The sequence below is a fragment of the Megalops cyprinoides genome, chromosome 5 (genome assembly GCF_013368585.1).
Source record: "Megalops cyprinoides isolate fMegCyp1 chromosome 5, fMegCyp1.pri, whole genome shotgun sequence".
Lineage (NCBI taxonomy): Eukaryota > Metazoa > Chordata > Actinopteri > Elopiformes > Megalopidae > Megalops > Megalops cyprinoides.
In genome coordinates, this window is record NC_050587.1 from 41,317,501 (window position 1) to 41,335,000 (window position 17,500).

At 49.1% G+C, this 17,500-nt stretch overlaps 2 protein-coding genes across 2 annotated transcripts in view; both read right to left on the reverse strand.

Moving 5' to 3' along the window:
• c7b (complement component 7b) overlaps positions 1-6,267 on the reverse strand; it is a 14,646-nt gene extending 8,379 nt beyond the window's left edge. The window contains exons 1-10 of the mRNA XM_036528581.1: positions 6,246-6,267; positions 5,617-5,660; positions 5,048-5,123; positions 4,429-4,570; positions 3,263-3,410; positions 2,909-3,047; positions 2,369-2,503; positions 1,633-1,876; positions 1,314-1,427; positions 458-624 (exon numbers count right to left, since the gene is read on the reverse strand). Coding sequence (XP_036384474.1) covers positions 458-624; positions 1,314-1,427; positions 1,633-1,876; positions 2,369-2,503; positions 2,909-3,047; positions 3,263-3,410; positions 4,429-4,570; positions 5,048-5,123; positions 5,617-5,660; positions 6,246-6,260 — 1,224 coding nt within the window. The 5' untranslated portion in view covers positions 6,261-6,267. The remainder of the gene's footprint in view (positions 1-457; positions 625-1,313; positions 1,428-1,632; positions 1,877-2,368; positions 2,504-2,908; positions 3,048-3,262; positions 3,411-4,428; positions 4,571-5,047; positions 5,124-5,616; positions 5,661-6,245) is intronic.
• A 5,385-nt stretch (positions 6,268-11,652) lies between these two features.
• The window catches only part of LOC118777457 (succinyl-CoA:3-ketoacid coenzyme A transferase 1, mitochondrial-like), a 15,157-nt gene continuing 9,309 nt past the window's right edge, over positions 11,653-17,500 (reverse strand). The window contains exons 9-17 of the mRNA XM_036528371.1: positions 17,040-17,154; positions 16,090-16,184; positions 15,862-15,910; positions 15,544-15,616; positions 14,353-14,428; positions 13,838-13,927; positions 13,162-13,242; positions 12,205-12,306; positions 11,653-11,973 (exon numbers count right to left, since the gene is read on the reverse strand). Coding sequence (XP_036384264.1) covers positions 11,938-11,973; positions 12,205-12,306; positions 13,162-13,242; positions 13,838-13,927; positions 14,353-14,428; positions 15,544-15,616; positions 15,862-15,910; positions 16,090-16,184; positions 17,040-17,154 — 717 coding nt within the window. The 3' untranslated portion in view covers positions 11,653-11,937. The remainder of the gene's footprint in view (positions 11,974-12,204; positions 12,307-13,161; positions 13,243-13,837; positions 13,928-14,352; positions 14,429-15,543; positions 15,617-15,861; positions 15,911-16,089; positions 16,185-17,039; positions 17,155-17,500) is intronic.

The following is a 17,500-nucleotide window of genomic DNA, read 5'->3' on the forward strand; positions in this document are numbered from 1 at the left end:
TGCTCTCCCTGCTCTGCTCTGCTCTGCTCTGCTCTGCTCTCCCTGCTCTGCTCTGCTCTCCCTGCTCTGCTCTCCCTGCTCTGCTCTGCTCTCCCTGCTCTCCCTGCTCTGCTCTCCCTGCTCTGCTCTGCTCTGCTCTGCTCTGCTCTGCTCTGCTCTCTGTGCTCTGCTCTGCTCTCCCTGCTCTGCTCTCCCTGCTCTGCTCTGCTCTGCTCCCCCTGTTCTGCTCTCCCTGCTCTGCTCTCCCTGCTCTGCTCTGCTCTGCTCCCCCTGTTCTGCTCTGCTCTCCCTGCTCTGCTCCCCCTGCTCTGCTCTGCTCTGCTCTGCTCTCCCTGCTCTGCTCTGCTCTCCCTGCTCTGCTCTCCCTGTTCTGCTCTGCTCTCCCTGCTCTCCCTGCTCTGCTCTCCCTGTTCTGCTCTGCTCTGCTCTCCCTGCTCGGTTCAGAAGCCCCACCCACCTTCTGTTTGATGACACGGGGGAAGTTTTTCACAGACCCCGCCCATTTGGAGAACATGTCGTTGTTTGCAGTGGGATTTTCCACATCCAGGGAGCTCAGGCCAGCAACGTACGCGGGGTCTCCTCCAATAACATCCGTCTTCACCGGGGCCCTGCTGCTGCTGGATCCTGCACAGACGGCATCAGGCATTCACAGGAGAGAGCATTCACAGGACTGGGCATTCACAGGAGAGAGCATTCACAGGACTGGCCATTCACAGGACTGGGCATTCACAGGAGAGAGCATTCACAGGACAGGGAATTCACAGGAGAGAGCATTCACAGGACAGGAAATTCACAGGAGAGAGCATTCACAGGACAGGGCATTCACAGGACTTGCACAGAGGGGTTATTATGCTACATAGGACACACTGAAGTGAATGGAGTGGGCTGCTGGTCTGGGATAATCTGACCCACACTGTCAGCATCTGATTTAACCCTTTTGCACGCAATTTATTTTATGCTATGTAGCGCGCGTGTTACGTTACATGGTTTATGTTTTCATTAGCGTTATTAAGCTTCTCATAGTTTTCACCACTGCATTTGCTATGTTTTTTAACATTAAATCGCTGTTTCCTCAAAACTAAAATTAGCTAGAATTTTTCCAAACTAGTGTTCTAATCCCACCGGTTTTACCGTACACGCTAAATGACTAATCACATCGGTGTGATCATATGCGCGAAAGGGTTAAATGAACAACAGAAGAGTGTGAGTATAGAGGTCTGGCCAGCAGCACACATGTTCAGTTGTGGTATATATATTCATATTTGCATATACATTTATGGCCTGTTTCTCAGGTACACGTGAGGATATCATACCTTTGCTGTCCTTGAGATCCTGAAGCAGTTTGTCACAAGTCGTCTTCGTCTTTTTCCAGAACAGTATACGTTTGACTTTGGTCACACATTTTTGGTAGTCGATATGAGTCAAACCTTCATGAGAAAGGCAGGATACAAAACCATTGTACTGATTCATATTAAAGGATATCTTATAATAATGAATACCATCGTCCCTGAGTTTCCAATCACTTCTGTTTAAAGGTTTTGGGGTTGGATAAATGACATATTTATATAAGGATACAGATTAAGGGCCTGCGGTGGAGGACAGGGGTGGTTCATGCTGAATATGGGCACTTACTTGTTTCACTCATAGATTCCGCCTCGAACTCCAGCAGGGCCTCATACTGCCCCCCTAGCGACCCCTCAGACAGGAAGTGGGTGCCGTACTTCTTGATGAGTGAGCGGTAGGCAGCGGAGTCGTACGTGACCGGGAGAGCGGACAGCGCCTTCCAGAACTCCTCCGACAGCGACAGGTACTCTGGAGGACTATTCTGGAACTGTGCCACCTCCACCCCTCTCCTGAGGATCAGCAGCCTGTAGGCCTGAGAGGACAGATCCAAACCCTGTCACACCCTGCACCCTAACCCTCTCACACACTAACCCTCTCACACCCTAACCCTCTCACACCCTAACCCTGTCACACCCTGCACCCTAACCCTCTCACACACTAACCCTCTCACACCCTAACCCTCTCACACCCTAACCCTGTCACACCCTGCACCCTAACCCTCTCACACACTAACCCTCTCACACCCTGCACGCTAACCCTGTCATGACTCTCACCCTGCAGGTCTGCAGACATAAGAATAAGAATAAGAATAAGAAACACTTTATTAATCCCGATGGAAATTTGAGAAAAAAAGCTAAAAACAGATAGACCAAACAATACAACCGGATCGGAGCAGTCGCGACGGGCAGCCACCTGTAGCAGCACCGGAAGTTCCAGCATGGGGCCACCCGTAACATGCTAACACAGAGGAGTGAATCTAACGCTCAGAGTATCTCAGAACAGATCTGAGAAGCCCAGAACTCACCTTTTCACTGGTCAGCTGGTTATGAAAGGTGCGGTAATTGTGTCCCCCTTTGAAGTGCTCTTTGTTTTCAGTGTGTTTCATGTAGGACCAGGAGCTGTTGTAGAAGTCATCGCTGAAGTCGTCGTCCACTGTGACCTGCAGAGAGCAGATACAGACGTCACTGAGCCCCGCTGGAGAGCACAGCGGAGCTCCGACACGGCAGTGCTGTGCTGGTAAGGAGCAGGGCTCATAAACAAAAGGTTGCTGGTTCAATTCTACTGTTGTACCCCTGGACAGGGCACTGAACACACTGTAAATATCCAGCTGTATGGATGGTTAAAACTCTAACCCACATAAGTCACTCTGGATAAAAGCGTCTGCTAAAGGACAATAATGCACTGCAATGTAAATGGGTCGGACCCCAGAGAGCGCTGTAGCACAGTGAAATAACAGGGGGAATCAGCCATGAGGCTCAGACGGAGGCCGGGAGAGAGAACCCTGCATCGGTGCGGAGACTGGAGCAGTAGTGTGCCCTGTAGCGTCCTGGAAAGGTGGGCTCACCTGGAAGCTGTATCTCAGCAGGCTGTGAGGCAGTCTGTAGAAGGTCCTGTGGTCTCCGCTGAACACCTTCCTGCACTGACCGCCAAAGCTCTTAGTGTTGATCACTGCACTCCTCAACGTCCCAGTCAGCACGTCGAAGCTGCAGAGACAACCGTTCAGCCAATCATGCTGTCCCAGGGGAAAGGGCTCAACCAATCATACGGTCACACAGACAAACACTCAACCAATCATAATGCTGTGGAGACATACGCTCAGCCAGTCTTATTAATCTTTTTCAAACAGCCAGCCAGCGTGAATACTAACTCAGCTACATTGGTCATACAGTCATTCAAAAGCGTGTGTGTGTGTGAGTACCCTAGGCCGGTCAGCTCTATGTTGGGTGGGACTCTGTGGTCGTCACACACGTTGGTGCTGCTGGACTCCTCACACTTCTGCTCATCAAAGCCGTCCTCCTCACAGTCCTGATCTCCGTTACACACCAGCGCCGCATTGATGCACTGACCTGCAACACACACACACCTCAGATACAAGCATATGTGTGTGGTGTGTGTGTGTGTGTGTGTGTGTTACGTCCCCGGTCTAGGGGCGCTAGGGCACAACATAAATAGTTAATACTGGTGACCAACAACTGAGTACCAGACTAGTTCAGGCAAAAATTTGAGGTTTTATTCCCGTAACCCAAAAAAAACGGGGGAGGAAAAGCTGCGGGATGCGCCCAGACCAAAATAATAAACAAAACGAAATTACCTAGGAAACCCGTTAAAGCTATCCTAGGCAAAAAAAGACAACCAAAAAAGACAAAGGCTCACCCTGACTCCCTAACTACTCAAAAAACAGGAGAAAAAGATAACCAAAACAACAACAACAAAAGAAAGGCAGCTCACCCTTACTATTCCCCGGGTGAATATACAAACAATGCGAATATATACAGGGAACACAACCACACCGAACAATCGGACCGTCACGAAAACACCGAGAAATGCTAAACACACAGGCTACCACAAAACGAAACTACGGATAAGGAGGTTACGGAGGTGCGCTCGCTTCCCTATCGCCGGGTCTCTCCCCCTTCGTCACCGCACGCCGGCTCTTTTGAAACTCCCGCCGCCTCCAGGAGCCAATGGGCAGAGGGGAGCTTCCGGAGCCAATCCCGTCGCCGCACATCTGTAGTCGTTGATTCGCATTTTTCATTTGTGACAGAAATATGAATGGGCTGTGATCGGTGAACACGATAAGGGGTAACGAGCTGGAACTGACGTATACTTCGAAGTGTTGGAGTGCGAGCATAAGGGCTAAGGCTTCTTTTTCGATGGTGCTGTAATGAGACTGGTATTTATTGAATTTCTTGGAAAAATAACAGATCGGATGATCTATGCCCTGAGAATCCTCTTGCAACAGAACAGCACCTGCTTCACCAGCACTTGTGTCTACTTCTAATTTGAAGATCTTAGAAAAATCTGGTGCTGCAAGTGCGGGAGCGCTACGTGCGTGTGTGTGTGTGTGTGTGTTTCCATCAGTACCTGAGAAGCAGCGAAACCTGTCTCCACAGCCTGCATCTAGGGGACATCCTCTGGTGGGGACACACCCTCGTGTCTGAGCCGGCTCCCCTGAACAGGGGAGTCCCCCAAACTGGGCGAACACCTGCACCGGGCGAGTCCGTGTCTGCAATATTTCCCAAAAACAGGGGCGGGGCTGCAGCATCAGTGCTATCCAGAAACATTCTTCTGCTAACAGCAAACAACATCTGCACACACTGCACTCACACACTGCACCCACACACTGCACTCACACACTGCATTCACACACTGTACCCACACACTGCACTCACACACTGCACCCACACACTGCACTCACACACTGCATTCACACACTGCACCCACACACTGTACCCACACACTGCATTCACACACTGCACCCACACACTGCACTCACACACTGCATTCACACACTGCACCCACACACTGCATTCACACACTGCACCCACACACTGCACCCACACACTGCATTCACACACTGCACTCACACACTGCACCCACACACTGCATTCACACACTGCACTCACACAGTATTCACACTGTTTGTGTACTGGTGTGCCTGTTTTTCAGGGCTGGGCTTTGAACCCTATATGTACTGGTGTACCTGTGTCTTAGAGCATCCGTCGCACTCTGACCAGTCTCCATAGGGACCCCATCGACAGTCCACCGGCCGCTCTCCGCTGCACAGAGCAGGACAGCAGGACAAGTTCACACATGTTCATATCCTACATTCATACTCATATTCAGCACATGTATGAGCTACAACAGCTGCTAATAATCATCATTATATTCCAAATATATTTGCCTGGTGAATGCTTGTCCAGGGGGCCCTGTGTGCCTTACACTCCTCTGCTGGGAATCAGTCCTCAGGTCAGAGCAGCCCCCTCCCTGACCAAATCCCTAACCCCGAAACCCTAACCCTAACCCCACATTACCGTGCCAGTCCAGGTCTGGATGTTTGTATCAGAGCCAGTGGACTTTCATATCAATAGCTGATAATTCACTTTGATATTAATAAGAGTAGCTCTCTCAGGTTACAATTTTTCCTTTCCTGCTCTCAAAACTGAGAAGATGTAAAAGAAGCTTGTGCTGATTAGCATCACACAGTCCTTTCACAGGCTGTATGTGACAGAGTTCTGTCTGTGTTTGCGCTGTGCGGAGGGATTGACTGACCTGGCAACCGAGAGGAGAGCGGAAAGAGCAGCAGCAAGCCACACCTGAGCAGAAAAAACAGGCTGAGGGCTGAGGGATCCACCAATCACAGAAGAGTTATTATTACCCATAATTTATTTGCATAGTAACATTTTACACATTACTACCAAAGCAACTCAGCTTAACTGTGCTTCTGTCTCAAAGATTGACCTGACACAATGATGTCATGCCCAGGACTTGATCCTGCAACCTCCTAGCTCCTGTTTCTGTGCATGTGTCACTGGACATGCGAAACTACTCATGCAGGGTGTGTGTCAGGAATGAGTGCAGGCATCACTCCGCACAAACATCCGGAGGCACAGTTACAGCAGCCAAGCAGAGCCTGATCCGCTGCTGCTGAAAGAGAAAGGCTGTTTTCTGAGGAGCGTTGCAGCTCAGCAGACTCTAACATCATCATATCATTCTGTCGCCACGACCCACCATCCAGTCAAGGAGCCACACGCAAATTTCACACTAAAATAACAGACAGCGTGAGCGGCCGACACCAGCAAGCACATGACTGTGCTGCACATGTGTCTGCTACACTGTGCCCCAGCGTCAGCGGCGGATCAGAAACAGCTGCATGCAGGACAGAGTGCTCATGGCCTTACCTTCATTGCCAGCATGCAGACAGGGGCGTGCATCCCTGGGAGGTGCAGAGAGACGCAGGATATATTCAGGCCAGAGCAATCAATCACATGGCTGGAGCCACGTGGCTTCCCGCTCTGAGCTGTGGCATTTCCTGGGGGGAGCTTCGAGTTTCCTCAGGGCGCGGAGACTCTGACCTCCTGTCCTCTCGCAAGAGCGTGTGGAAGCAAGAGAGTGCCCCCCAGCACGGCATTTCCACATTCTGTGTTTTTTCCACCTATAAAAACGGAGGCTGACCTTTGACCTTTGCAGGCATTTCCTCTGATGGTTCTGCTTTCACACAGTCAGGACTGTGGAAGCCTCAGGGGCAGCTCTGCATTTCCACTCCATGATCAAACCAATCAGGCCTGTCCCCTGCTCCCCCACCACTTCCACTTCCTATAGATTTTTATAGACGTTGAGGTAAAATCTTTGTATTGATAGATAGATAGATCATTTATTTGTTGATGTTTATTTTATAAAATAAAAGTGTGGTATTGTGATGTAGTGTACTTGGCTTCCGTTGCTTAGGCTGCACAAGTTAACTTGTGGTAGAGCAAAATAGTATTATGTTCACACTCACTGGTCTGGGAGTTTTGTTAGCCTGGTCTGACACTGTTGCTCTTTCAGTTTGAATGGATACACTTATGTTCTTATGTGCTGCAAGTTGCTCTGGATAAAAGTGTCTGCTAAATGCATGTAATGTAATGTGATGTGATGTAGACAGGCAGACAGACAAACAGACAGACAGTAGGACAGACAGACAGACAGACAGACAGACAGTAGGACAGACAGACAGACAGACAGTAGGACGGACAGACAGACAGACAGTAGGACGGACAGGCAGACAGACAGACAGACAGACAGACAGTAGGACGGACAGACAGACAGACAGTAGGACGGACAGGCAGACAGACAGACAGACAGACAGACAGTAGGACAGACAGACAGACAGACAGACAGTAGGACGGACAGACAGACAGACAGACAGTAGGACGGACAGACAGACAGACAGTAGGACGGACAGGCAGACAGTAGGACGGACAGACAGACAGACAGTAGGACGGACAGGCAGACAGTAGGACGGACAGACAGACAGACAGTAGGACGGACAGGCAGACAGTAGGACGGACAGACAGACAGACGGACAGACAGACAGACAGACAGTAGGACGGACAGGCAGACAGACAGACAGACAGACAGTAGGACGGACAGACAGACAGATTGTGGTGGCCATACTGTGTTTGTTGTTCTGTTTGACCAGGACGTGCTCTCACTCTCTTAGGACACCTGCAATCAGACACCAGAAGAGGACAGAATTGTGAAATATTCTGCTGAAATATTTGTTTCAAAATCATTTTTGGAACATACTGTGTCAGGAAAAGACAAACAATATAATGAATTAAACATTTACGTCAACTCAGCCCAAACTATTTTTATCAGACTATAAAAAAAAGTACAGAAATATTGTTTCTGGAAACAAATCACATCCCAGAAGAGGTGCTTCATTACAGGAGTTCAGCAGTTTCTTATTTCGAATCAAAGTAAACAGGGTTTCATGTTTCTGAAGATTCTTGGCACAGGCAGGTTCTCATTTAACTCACTGACCCTCTGACCCTCTCACTGATCTCTGTGAATGTTATCTGTCCATGAGGAAACAGATATCACAAAAGAACAAAAGATGATTTTTCCTCTATTGTTCCAAAATAACCAAGCCTCTTGCTGTAAGAAAACAGCTCTAGATATGTGAGCATGAGTGAAATAGGTATGTGACAGGCATGTAATGGTTCTTCCTGTGTAATGCCAAAGCTGTGGGGTTTATGTGGCACGCTCTGGGCCTCCTGTCACTGCCCTGCTGAACTGCAGCTTTCCCGCATCACGTCTGCAGCGTAACTCTTCATCTCGAAATGCGATTATCACCGCAAGATACAGGGTGGGCTGAGAAGTGACATGTTAAAATGTTTACAGAGAAATGAATGGATACAAAACTGCCAGGGTTTGTGTGTTGGTGTACCTGTTTCTCAGGTCTGAAAGTTTGAAGCATTAGCATTAGCATTAGCTTTGGAGGGTAATGGTTACTCTGCTGGTGTTACTCCTATTTGTGCAAAATAGCTATGCCTTTGATAAACTCAAGGGGGCGACAAACTACCATGCAGCTGTGAGCATGAATTACAGAATTACAGATGTTGTTAGACCTCATTTTGCTGTCAATGCAGGGGTGAAAAAGTGTGAGTGTGTGTGTGTGTGTGTGTGTGTGTGTTATGTGTGTGTGTGTGTGTGTGTGTGTGTGTGTGTGTGTGTGTGTGTGTGTGTGTGTGTGTGTGTGTGTGTGTGTGTGTGTGTATTTTATCCATTGTTATTATGGCCGGAACGCTGATGACTCTTCAAACCTAGGAGATCTTAGAAGGAAGATCTTGCGATGGACATTTTACGTGACTAATCTTGACACCACTCTTTAAAAGACGTTCATTTGCACAGTACACAAATATGCACACAGATTTTCAGGAATAATAAACTAGCTGATACGCTGTGTGAATGCTGAGTACAGCGTGCTAAAACCATGCGTTTCCCTAACAAACAGACATGAGTGAGAGGTCCCAGTCATTGTCCCTGTGTACCTCACAGACAGCAACAGCAGCAGCCGAAGCAGATCACCACGGAAATGCTGACTGTTATTCTGTCCTCATTCCACAGAGCTCCAGCATCTTTGGAATTCAGGACTGTGAAGATGGGGTTGTCTGAATTCAATGGACAGACAAAGCAAGACATATAGAGAGAAATACTGCTCCCCTCAGGTGGAAAGCAGAACTGCAGCACAGCCTTTTTTTTGCATAACTGTCACCCACTGCAAGTGCTTTGAGTGACAGAGGGAGGCAGGAAGTGGTGCTGTTGTTAAGCCCCCCCCCATGATTCTTCTGCCCGCTGAGCCTTTATTCTTGAGTTTTATAGTTCTGTAGCTTTTAGATTTGGTAGTGTTGTAGCTCTGTGTGTAGTTTTTGTAGCTCTGTAGCTTTTGGGATGTAGCAGCAAAAGCTCAGAGAAGGTTTCAGTGAGTGCATCGCGCCCCTCTCTCTGTGGAGATCACCCTCACGCCTGCGCTGTACGCACCATGCGTCACACATGACAAGAGCAGCCCCTGCCGGCGGCACTGCCCTCCTCATCCCGGCGGCACTGCCCTCCTCATCCCGGCGGCACTGCACTCCTCATCCAGCAGCTAGTTCAGAGTGATGACTGCGCTGATGACATCGCCCAGCTCCACAGAGTCAACCGCGATGATCCCGGCGCCACCGGCGCCTGGTTTCTGTGCTCTTACCCATCATGCCCGGCAGGTCCCTGTGGACACACCCCGATACACCCCAAAACCAGCCTTATTCACAACTGCTACCCACTACAACCACAATCTATCTTCAACAAACAAATGTTCAAAGGAATGTTTCAGGAAAGGATTGAGCTCTGGAGAATTCAGCATGAAACAGGTGCAGTAAAGCAGAGAGTGGTAAAGCCTGCAGGCAGAAAGAGCCACTGCCTGACTGTAGAGGTGCAGAATCCCACTGCAAAACACTGACACTAAAGCTAATTCAGCTCAATGGGTCAGAGAGCTGTGGGAAGCCCCCCCCCCACCCCATTTTTTCATTTTATTACCTGTAGTAGGCTTTGAGAATGTTGAATTGTGAATAATATATTACATAGATTTCCAGGCATTTTTCCATTTTATTACCTGTAGTAGGCTTTGAGAATGTTGAATTGTGAATAATATATTACATAGATTTCCCCTCAGATTAAGACTGTCGCTGTCTCTGTGTTTCCTTATTGTACTGCTGTTTGGTTTCGTATGTATGTATGAATTATATTGTAACCCCAGCACTCCTTTCCAGACACTTTTATCCAAAGTGACTTACAAGGGAGGTACAATACAACACAAGCGAAAAACCATACAGAGTTAACAATATAAGAAGCACTGTATGACCAGGTTTCAAAGGTTGGCTAGGCAAGGTACAAGCTAGCAGGTGAAGCTAATGAGTGCATTAAACCATTAGATGACATTTTTTAATAATTTTATTTTATAGGCGAGTGTTTTGAAACATGAGAAGCTCCTTTAGGGGGTAGTGTTTCAGCTGCACAGGTGAGAGCGGAAGAGCTGTGTCAGCAGATGTTTCTTGAAGACAGAAGAGCACTCGGCAGAACCGATGAAGTGTAGAAGTTCATACCACCATCGGGGGACAACGGCGGAGAAAGTCCTGGATAGTGATTTTACGCCATGAAGCGACGGGACCACCAGGCGCCGTTTGGTGGCAGAGCGTAGCGGTTGCAGCAGTGAGTTCAGGTAGGTAGGTTGCAGTTTTGTTGGTCACCCTGTATGCGAGCATCAAGGCCTTGAACATGATGCAGGCAGCTACAGGAAGCCAGTGGAGCGAGACCAAGAGTGGTGTAACATGAGCCCTTTTTGGTATGAAACAGTTTGCCCTTGAAGCATGAGTATCATTGATTCTCAACTTTTAGCTTCCTTGATGTGCCTTCAGTTTTTTCAGATTTCCAGCATTTTCTATCAAATGGTGTGATTGTACATATGGACATTGTTGAATATATTAGTTCAAAGTGACATATTCTTTGCCATGCAATGATGAATTAATTAAATTCAAGCTGAGAATACCTATAATATCCTCACCCCCCCCCCCCAGCCATCACCCCCCCCCCCCCCTTCAGCCATCATCCCCCCCCCCCCCCCCGCCATCATCCCCCCCCTCAGCCATCACCACCCCCCCGCAGCGATCATCCCCCCCCCCTCAGCCATCACCACCCCCCCGCAGCGATCACCCCCCCCCCCCCCCCTCAGCCATCACCACCCCCCCGCAGCGATCACCCCCTTGCTGCTGTGTCTGTCAGGAAATGACATCCACAGACAGGCTGATAAATTGCAATTCCTTCATTTATTTATGTTCACATTTATAGGACGCCATATGGCTACAATCACATCCCAGAGCTCAGTTCGTGCTGCATAGTCCCCTGGCCAGAACCCCATTTCACACGCAGAAAAGATTAGCCCTTCTGTGATGTAACTCTGCCCTCACAAACAGTCCTCACCTTTGGCCCCATTTCAAACAGCCTGTGGGTAGTTTTACATTCAGTTACACAGTGATGGTCATCGTGCCAAAATCACACTAATATTCCATATTCAGCTAAACACTTTAGAGGTAGAAGCAGGTTCATCTGGCCCTTTTTATACACACAGAAAAGATGCTGAAGTGATGTATGGACTTTGTGCCACAGCTGTGGAAATGGCTGTACAGATATGTCTGTCATCTTTCTTCTAAGTTTCAGTAAAACATAAAATATGAGAGCTTCCAAGAGATAAGAGCATCTGCTCAATGCATGTAATGTAATGTAATGTAATGTAATTTTTCTAAGTAAACACAAATGAATGAACTGTGAAACATAATCAGAATAAAATATTGTTTCAATGCAGCACAGTAAAACATAATCCTGATATTTGTGGATCTGTTCTTTAGGCAAATACATCAAGTGCCTGATGTTCCTCATGTTCATGGGTCCAGGATTCGTCCATCTGGATTCTTCCATTTTTGTGCGTATGACAACATAAACAGGGGCATTTTTATGAAGATGGCTCGGCCTGTGAGGCCAGCGTCTCTTCCCTGTGCTATTTTGGGCCTCTGAATTTTATATTTGCTGCATTGGCCGGAGGTTTGGAGACACCTGTTTGGCAATGACAAAAACAGAAAAGGAAAATAATGTATAATTAAAAATGCATTTGTTCACAATGATAACAGGCCTATATACTGAGGTTCATTTTAACTCCAACAGGCAGCATGGATGAGCAGCAGTGGGCCCTTTCCACAGTTCAGTGTCAGAATGTGCTTTTCCGCCTGCAGTGATCATCACCACCCAGGAGAGGTGTTCCACACTCTGCCAACCTGACACACTCACCGCAAACTCTGCGCCTGTACAAGCCCTGATGTCATCTGGCGTAAGCCCCTCCCACACCTCAATGAGGGTCAGGCCTTTGGTCTTGTCCACGTCAAAGACAGCCTGAGGAAACCAGACCAGACCAGATCAGACCAGATGAGACCAGACCAGACCAGACCAGACTAGATGAAGAGCACTCCGATGCCCACTTAAAAAGAGCACTCCGATGCCAACTTTCAAAGATCACAGTGGAAAATGAAAGCTCAGTGGGGCGAAAGACAGATGGAGAGGAACCATCACTCCTTCATGTCTCTGATCAGCACGCACCACACACTGAAGACTGTGAGCTTATGGGACAGATGGAAAGAGAGTCTTTTAAATGCATTTTTCCTTCCTTTGGGCTGTTGTTTTCAGTGTGACAAAGCATGACAGTTCCAGATCCATGTAGGAACAGGTGAGTTCGGTGAGAGGAAGGGTTCAGGATTCAGTGGTGCTTCAGCACAGTGAACAGATTGCAGCAGGTGGCTCTGTGTACCATTACCCACGGAGTTTCCCCTCTCTCTGAGCACAGAGGGTGATAGGAAGTGTGCCCCTCTGTCAGTGAACTGAATTATGGGTAATGTATTGTTCACTGATTTGGTAATTCCTTTATATAACTCACAGTGTACAATGAGTATAGGCAGTGGTTTTGTCTTGATGTAATTATCAAAGCAAATCAACAGCAAAAAATTTTAAATTAGAAAATTTAAAGAAATATACAGTATTTTTTACAGTTTTATGGGAGAATTTCCAACACCTAAATTTTACCTCCAAAATCCATTGACTCATGTGCATTTCAGATTTGAATTTCAGACACAAAAATCTATATTTTGTTCTGATTGGCACACAATGATATATCAGTAAGACCTAATAAGATATGGGCTTCAGCCTTCCTCAGAAGCACTGATCTGGGATCAGCAAGACATGGAGAGGCCTCACCTTCTCTGTGATGATACGATCCACACACTGTTTCCCAGTCAGTGGCAGGCTGCACTTCTCCAGGATTTTGTGCTTGCCGCCCTGAGAGTGGAGAGGTGGCGGTTAAGGGCATCTTACACGATTCACACCCAGCTTCTCATGCAGCACACGGCTACGCAACAACCACAAACAGCACAATCACAGCCCCCACCTGCTCTGCACACATGCAACACACATGTGCATGCACTCACCTGCTCTACACACATGTGCATGCACCCACCTGCTCTGCACTCATGTGCATGCACCCACCTGCTCTGCACTCATGTGCATGCACCCACCTGCTCTGCACTCATGTGCATGCACCCACCTGCTCTGCACACATGTGCATGCACCCACCTGCTCTGCACTCATGTGCATGCACCCACCTGCTCTGCACTCATGTGCATGCACCCACCTGCTCTGCACTCATGTGCATGCATGCCGATGCAGATAATCGGACAGCATGACCGATGGAACCAGCTCCAAACACACACAGCAAACAGTGGCACACACAGGTAGAGAAATCTCTAACCTGATTGATGCACATTTGTAAAGTGTAAATCTAGCTGAAGGAATCCAGAGTGGCGAGTGCTCTTGTTCCGACATGGAGCCTGTGGTGTAAGGCGCTATATTGCATGGTGTTAGTATAGCGTCTTACCTTAGCAGAGTGCTCCATGGTGACGACCACTTTGGTTCCCGTGCTGGCCACCAGGTCCATAGCCCCTCCCATCCCCTTCACCATCTTCCCCTGCAGATGCCACGCCCACCACATGACCAATCACAGCTCATTCCTCCTCTCCCTGCCTCCCTCTCTCACTCTCTCCCTCCTTCTCTCTGTCATTCCTTCCCTGCCCCCCTCACTGCCCCCCTCCCGGCACCCCTCCCTGCACCCCGCCCTATTCCCCTTCCTCTCACATGTAAAACCCTAAGGGGGGACAGAGATTACAGACGCAAATAAAGCCAGTTTATTAAACCAGTTCACTTTATCTGTTTATTATTGACAGCAATAGCCATGTCATTAACACTAACATAGGCCTGGCACACAGTAATAACCATGTCATTAACACTAACATAGGCCTGGCACACAGTAATAACCATGTCATTAACACTAACATAGGCCTGGCACACAGTAATAACCATGTAGCTAATTCAAGCGAGGTGCACAGTACTTACCGGGATCATCCAGTTGGCCAGGTCTCCATACTTGGACACCTGCATGGCCCCCAGCATGGTCAGATCGATGTGACCTCTGGAGTCAGAGGGGAGGAGAGCGTAGAGTGGGCGGGGGCAGAAGATTCAGCTCTGTTTCAAGAGTGAGATCACTAGGCTCTGTCCCAGAGGACGCTGGGACAGAAATGGTTTGGGTGTCCATCATCTGAGCTCCAGCTCAGAGCCTATGATCTCTAATACATCAAAAGCAATTAAACACCTTTAAATGAAAGAAATAACCATGACAAAAAGAGTTACGTGATTCCAGTCAAGAAGGAGCAGCCATGGAGAAACACTGGTGGCCCCAAACCCCACCTCCCTCTCTAACACATGATGGCGACCGACCTCCCTCTCTAACACATGAGCGGTCATGGCAACCGACCTCCCTCTCTAACACATGATGGTGACTGACCTCCCTCTCTAACACATGAGCAGTGGTGGCAACCGACCTCCCTCTCTAACACATGAGCGGTTGCCACGACCGACCTCCCTCTCTCACACATGAGCGGTGGTGGCAACCGACCTCCCTCTCTAACACATGAGCGGTGGTGGCAACCGACCTCCCTCTCTAAAACATGAGCGGTCATGGCAACCTCTCTAACACATGATGGCGACCGACCTCCCTCTCTAACACATGAGCGGTCGTGGCAACCGACCTCCCTCTCTAACACATGAGCGGTCGTGGCAACCGACCTCCCTCTCTAACACATGATGGCGACCGACCGCCCTCTCTAACACATGATGGCGACCGTGACCACAGCAGCACTGGCGTTGGGTCCGAGGGACATTAGTGGGAATTTATGCCTTAGTAAGGCTTTATTAAATTCATCAACTTTATTGAATTCATAAACAGAAGAGAAGGCAGGAAAAACAGACTGAGTCCCTGGCAGGTGGAAGGTCCTTTTCCACATTAAAGATTACACTGTTATGAGATCAGTGTGATTTTTTTATGTTTAAGTTTTTTATGTTTATATGCCATTGAGTTTGTGGGGGGAGGGGGGGGGGCTAACCCTAACCCTCACAGGGGGGTTCAATTAACTTGTGGCCCCCTGCATGACTTCAGCATCCACCACCTACAGCAGAAAACACAGGTAGGCCTTTCCACCTGACAAAAAGTAAACAACAGCAAAGCAAACCCAGTGAATCTGCTCTCACCCCCGGATCATGGCGAAGGACTCGTCGCTGGAGAAGTAGGCGGCCCCAGGCTGCACGGTGACCGTTTCTTTACCTGTGGGGGGGGGGGGGGGGGGCACACAGACACGGCTCCTTCTCTGTTTTACTGTCTGTCCAAAGCCTACGGTATCACACTCAGGATGGGAGTCATCGATAAAAGTCAGCAACAGAAATCTAAATGTTTAATTTTCTCCCACATAATTCCTGACTGCACAGGGCTTCTGCTGTGCATGCCACTGGTCTGCCGGCTCAGGTGAAGCAGGTGGAGCACCTGGTGGTGGCAGGAAACGCGATACCTACCAGCGTTTATGAGGTCAGCATCCACCTGCTCCTCAGTGGGGTAGGGACCCTGAGGGACAGACAGCAGCCTTGGGGTGACATCATCAATGACATCATCATTCACTGGGCAAACCCACACAGGTGCTGGGATGACATCATCCACACAGCCAACAGTCATAACATTGCTATCCCATTGTGAGAAGCGAAAATTTTATCACAATGCTACATTACCATAGTGACAGTGCTCACCAGTCCCAGAATGCCGTTCTCACTCTGCAGGTGGACGGTAATGTCCGGTGAGATGAAGTTGCTGGCTAGCATAGGGATCCCGATGCCCAGGTTAGCTGAAGGTTCTGCAGTCAAGGTGCTAACATGCTAATTTACAACACCAATAAAGCAGGGTGCTAATGGAGCAAACATACTAATGGAGTGAACATACTAATCCACTCTGTGGTGACACTGGAATCCAAACCAGGTTGTCAGGACTGCGGCATCGTAAGCCGGTTGCTTTGTTTTCCCTGTGTTCCAGCCCCGCCCTGCTCTCCTCCCTGCTCTCCGCCCTGCTCTCCTCCCTGTCTCCGCCCACCTGATTACCTGATCATCCCCACCTGCCTGCCTGCGCACCTGCATCCCATCTCCTCATCAGCCTCGCCCTATATCTTCCCTGCTTGTTTCTGGTCTCGTTGCCAGTTCGTCACAGTTTGCTGTTTCGCTACTCGCTGTCTGTTCTGGTTTACCTGCCGGTTCTCTTTGCTTTGCCTGTGTATCCTCGACTACGATCCTGGACCTGATGTGTGGAATGTTCGCTGGCTTTTGGACGTTGCCTGTTTTGACCCTGTTTTTGGATTGGCCTCTGGATTTAATAAATTCATTGTGTGCCCGCCTGAGCCCTGACACAGGTCTAGCCTAAAGTCTGGGACTGAGCAGAAGGGTCAGTTCCCACACTGAACCCCGACCCCCCACATCACTGAGGACTGCTCTGACCACTGAGATCCCTCTGCGCCCTCCGCAGAGTCAGTCAGTCAGGTGCCCTCTGCCTTGCTGAAATGCAGCAGAGTCAGTCAGTCAGGTGCCCTCTGCCTTGCTGAAATGCAGCTGCATGTCAGTCAGTCAGGTGCCCTCTGCCTTGCTGAAATGCAGCTGCATGTCAGTCAGTCAGGTGCTGTGAGCCGGGGCCTATAGCTGCTGCAGATGGATACCGAACATTCCATCCTGAAACTCCAGCGCCGCCCGGCGAATGATCCGCTCCCGCACCAGGTCCGATTCCCGCTTGGGTTTGGGCGTCTGGGACTGGCTCTTCTGAACCGTGCGCTTCTGAACAGATAACAGAGTGGGGAGGGTGCTGAAAGGTAAGGGATTACAGCGCCTCTTCACCCAGGACAGCTTCATGATTCAGCCATGCGTTTGGACACAGCCACGCCCTGATGGGAGTGAAGAACACCGCAGACACACAGGACAGAAATGCAGGACAGACTCACAGGACAGACTCACAGGACAGACACACAGGACAGACTCACAGGACAGACTCACAGGACAGACACACAGGACAGACTCACAGGACAGACACACAGGACAGACTCACAGGACAGACTCACAGGACAGACTCACAGGACAGACACACAGGACAGACTCACAGGACAGACACACAGGACAGACTCAC